The following is a 3,770-nucleotide window of genomic DNA, read 5'->3' as shown; positions in this document are numbered from 1 at the left end:
TGAATCAAGATGTGGAGTATCAGGTTCCTATCTTTTGTGAGCACCTCTCGCCCGGACCAAGCATAAAGAAGTCCACTATCATTTTATCCGTGAGAAGGTTCTTAAAGAAGAAATTGATTTACAATATGTAAACATGAGAGAACAAGCTGCAGATCGGTTTACAAAAAGCCTACATACATGGTTGAATTTTGCAACATATTGGGCCTGGTGGAAGCAGGTGTTGAGAGAGAATATTGAAATAACAACACCTTCATAGTATGCTCACGTGTAGATACGTGTGACAGACATACAACCTTAATTGTATGCTCATGTGCAGATACATATGACAGACATATACCTTAATTGTTTTTCGGTTCATTTTCCATTGTGTTTTCTTTTCTTTTTAGTATTCGACTTTGTCTTTGTCTAGTGGGTAGTTCGGCTTGGTAGGTAATTATTTTATTTCCTGTGCAGGTGCCAACACATTCGTTTATTATACGATGTTTATACGATTGTGTATGGCTAAAAGGTGTTGTTTAAAAGGACTAGGGTATAATCCTTTAGGTTTATTACAAAGAAATCTACACTTATACCATCTGCAAGTCGAGTACAAACCATTCAGTTTAAGGGAAAGCACACAGTTTCTTCATATCCGTGCTTTCTACGTCCACTACAAAACACTTCTTGTGCTGCCTCCAGTAATCAGCTGTTGGGTTTATCCATTCTGATTCCGGAATCTCAATCCTCGACTTCATCAGATCATCTCTTGAGAAGTTGTATTTGTCATCTCTCTTCTTCACCAACTCTGGTTTCACCACCCCATCCTCCGCCGCTTGCGGAGACATCATTAACGATGGAGGGCCCAATGGAAGTTTATCACCTACACAATACCCATCCAATGATCTAAATACCAATCAACAAAAAAAATTAAAATCCTTATCGTTTCTTTTACTCAAGCAAACAGTTAATCTTACCTCTATCAGTTTGCCATGTGCACCAAAACTTGCCGTAAGTTTTGGTTAGATTTTTTAACTCCGGCATGACAATCATATCTGGCATTCTTGGGTGAACCCAAAGACCAGATTTTATCTGAAGAAAACAATTTTTTATGATTAATACATATCTTTAAAAGAATTCATGTGTGAAATGAAAGTGGTTTAATTTGAATAAACCTCGTAGGCATGAGAGTGCCAGAGTTTTTGTTCCTCAGGTGGCAGCGTTTCAAAGATAGTATCAGAAACTATATATTCCACTCCTGCCAAATTAAAACGCTTAATTTCAATACGCAGTTATGATCTTACATAGTTACTTAATGTGAAACTTAAAGATATGTATACCGATGAGACGGCCATTGGAGTCATCCGTGTCGTAAACTGCAGCCTGGAGGAAGTCCTGGTTAAGTCGCGTGATGAAGTGGTGAGTCTCGATTTGACGAGACATGTCATGGCTGTACAAAGCAAAAGTACAAGCATGTTGGCTCATCTGCCTGATGGGACTTAAGGACTGCAACATTTGAGACCCTTTGTCATGAATTTGTTGCTCCAGCGACATGGGTTTTCCCGGCGGGATCCCAGTATTCACTGCTCCGGCACCGTCGGTGGCATAAGTTGAAGACATCAGCGATTGATAAAGAGGAATAACAAGTGTGTTTTTTTCTCTTGATTGAAGTGTGGCAGAAGAGGCCGGGTGAATCAGTAGATAACTTCTACGGAGGAGTAGTCAACGAGCAACGGAGCAAGAAAGTGCATGTAATCAAGATTCAAGAGGTGGCGAGCCAAGCGGAGTCATGGGATGACAGACTGCCAGGTGGTTGAAGCTGCTTGGCACGTGTGATGGTGATATTATGTTTGATTAAATTATAAAAATAGTCCTCGAGTTTAATTAGCTTTTGAAAATTTGAAAACTAAACCTTCAACTTTGTAACTTTGCTCTTAATTGGACTTCTTTATATATATATATATATATATATATATATATATATATATATATATATATATATATATATATATATATATATATATATATATATATATACTATATTATTAAACATATTGCCTCTTTCTTGAAAATTAAGAGGTACAATACTTATTACCTCATGTACAATAATATTAAGCTTATAATATACACGGTATTACCTCCTTATCTAAGATGTTACCCTAATCTTCTCTACACACAACAGCCGCCATCAGAAAATCGAAACCCTATTCTTTCCGTCTCCTTCCTACACACAACACTACTCACCAAATCAAAGCAAATATCTACCGTCTCTCTCTTGGCGTCGTTGCTGAATGTCTCTGCGCCTCCACCGTAGCCACCTGACCTCGGATGGTACGCCACAGGATCTTCGAAGGAGCACGGAAGTGAATGGGACCATGAGACGGCTTAGTGTTCATACGCTTACGGAGATAATGAAGGTACTTCATTTTCTGACGAACAAGACCACCGGAGAGGCAGATCTCTTCAGTGCGCACGACGGTGACACGATGGCCATTGAGAAGCTCCTTTGTCAAAATAGACGACAATCGACTGAGCATATGGTGGCGAGCGTCCACCACTACCTCCTTTGCGCAAATACCTGATCCACATCACCTGCCAAGCTTCCGCCTATGTCGTCGGAGTAGACAGATGGGCCACCGCACTGAAACTCGGCAGCGACTCCGTCGGAATCGAATACAACACTCACCGCAACATCAGAATCGCACTTCTTGCCCTAGGAACCATTCAGGTATGCAAAAATCGATCACATTTTTCATAATTTCTTGTCAATCTTGTGTAAAACTGAAACTGATGTTAACAATTTTTCAGGCGTTTGCTTTGCTTTTGAGGCCAAAACCAGAGAACAAATACACACCCCTAATTTGATTTTACTTCCACTCACTGCTAAAAATCATTTTCATGTTTGATTTATACAAATCTTGTAGGAAATGAAGAAAAAATTGATTCTATTCAAAGGGAAAGGGTACGATGAAGGCATATTTCTCTGTAATCTCTCTCTCTCTCTCTAACTCTGTGTATGGGTGTGAACCTATACGCTAATCATTCGTCCCATACGCTAATCTCTCTCTAACTCTTATGTGCAAGTTTGTTGACTCTTAGTTGGATTGATGTTCCTGGTGGTGGTAATAAACGTATGTAATTACTGATTAGCCCTTACTCCATTGATATATGCTTATGTAGTTATTTCATTCGTTTCTAGAGATCTATGTTGTAGTTGTAAATTCAATCTGTACAATGCAGGTAATGATCAAACCATTATAAATTGTCATTTTGTCTTTTATTAATATTTTTTCTGTAATTTTCTTTTATTAAATACACTTTCATTTATCTTCTGGTGTAATTGTGTTGCAGGTGACTTCGATTGTTACAGAGCAATAGTTCTTACTCCTCGTTTGACAATGGTTTTTGATGGAACTGAAGTTCATGTTGTCATGTTGATGCTATCAAACTTTCAATCTGCACAATGCAGGTAATGATCAAACAATTATAAAGTTTTTGACACTTAAAAAAAAACCATTTTCCTGGCTATTTACTTTAGGTATACAGCAAATTATATAAAAGGCGAGAAGCAAATTATATACAAATACTGGAAATAACAAAGATATGTTGGTCATGTAATTTCAGTTTGTTGCAAAGAAGCTTGACAAAAGACTTGCAGATCTCGGGGGAACTACAATTCTTGAAAGAGGTGTCGGTCAATGTTGTCTGCAAAAAAGTCAAATGACAAGAGTAAACCCGATTGCTTTTTGAAACTGGTAGTGATGAAATTTCATGGTCTTTTTATATTCTCCTTA

The 3,770-nt window shown here is 38.1% G+C and overlaps 1 protein-coding gene across 1 annotated transcript; it reads right to left on the bottom strand.

Moving 5' to 3' along the window:
• Positions 1-602: 602 nt before the first annotated feature.
• On the bottom strand, positions 603-1,628 carry LOC145128652 (oil body-associated protein 2C-like). The gene is made up of 4 exons (XM_079063474.1): positions 1,317-1,628; positions 1,152-1,234; positions 954-1,068; positions 603-859 (listed from the first exon to the last, which is right to left on the bottom strand). The coding sequence occupies exons 1-4, from the start codon at positions 1,594-1,596 to the stop codon at positions 603-605; spliced, it is 735 nt and encodes a 244-aa protein (XP_078919600.1). The 5' UTR covers positions 1,597-1,628.
• Between the last annotated feature and the right edge of the window lie 2,142 nt (positions 1,629-3,770).

The sequence above is a fragment of the Lactuca virosa genome, chromosome 1, assembly GCF_052849685.1.
Source record: "Lactuca virosa cultivar CGN04683 chromosome 1, Lactuca_virosa_CGN04683_v6, whole genome shotgun sequence".
Taxonomy (NCBI): domain Eukaryota; kingdom Viridiplantae; phylum Streptophyta; class Magnoliopsida; order Asterales; family Asteraceae; genus Lactuca; species Lactuca virosa.
The sequence above is the reverse complement of the archived record's forward strand: the minus strand, read 5'-3'. Positions and strand labels throughout refer to the sequence as shown.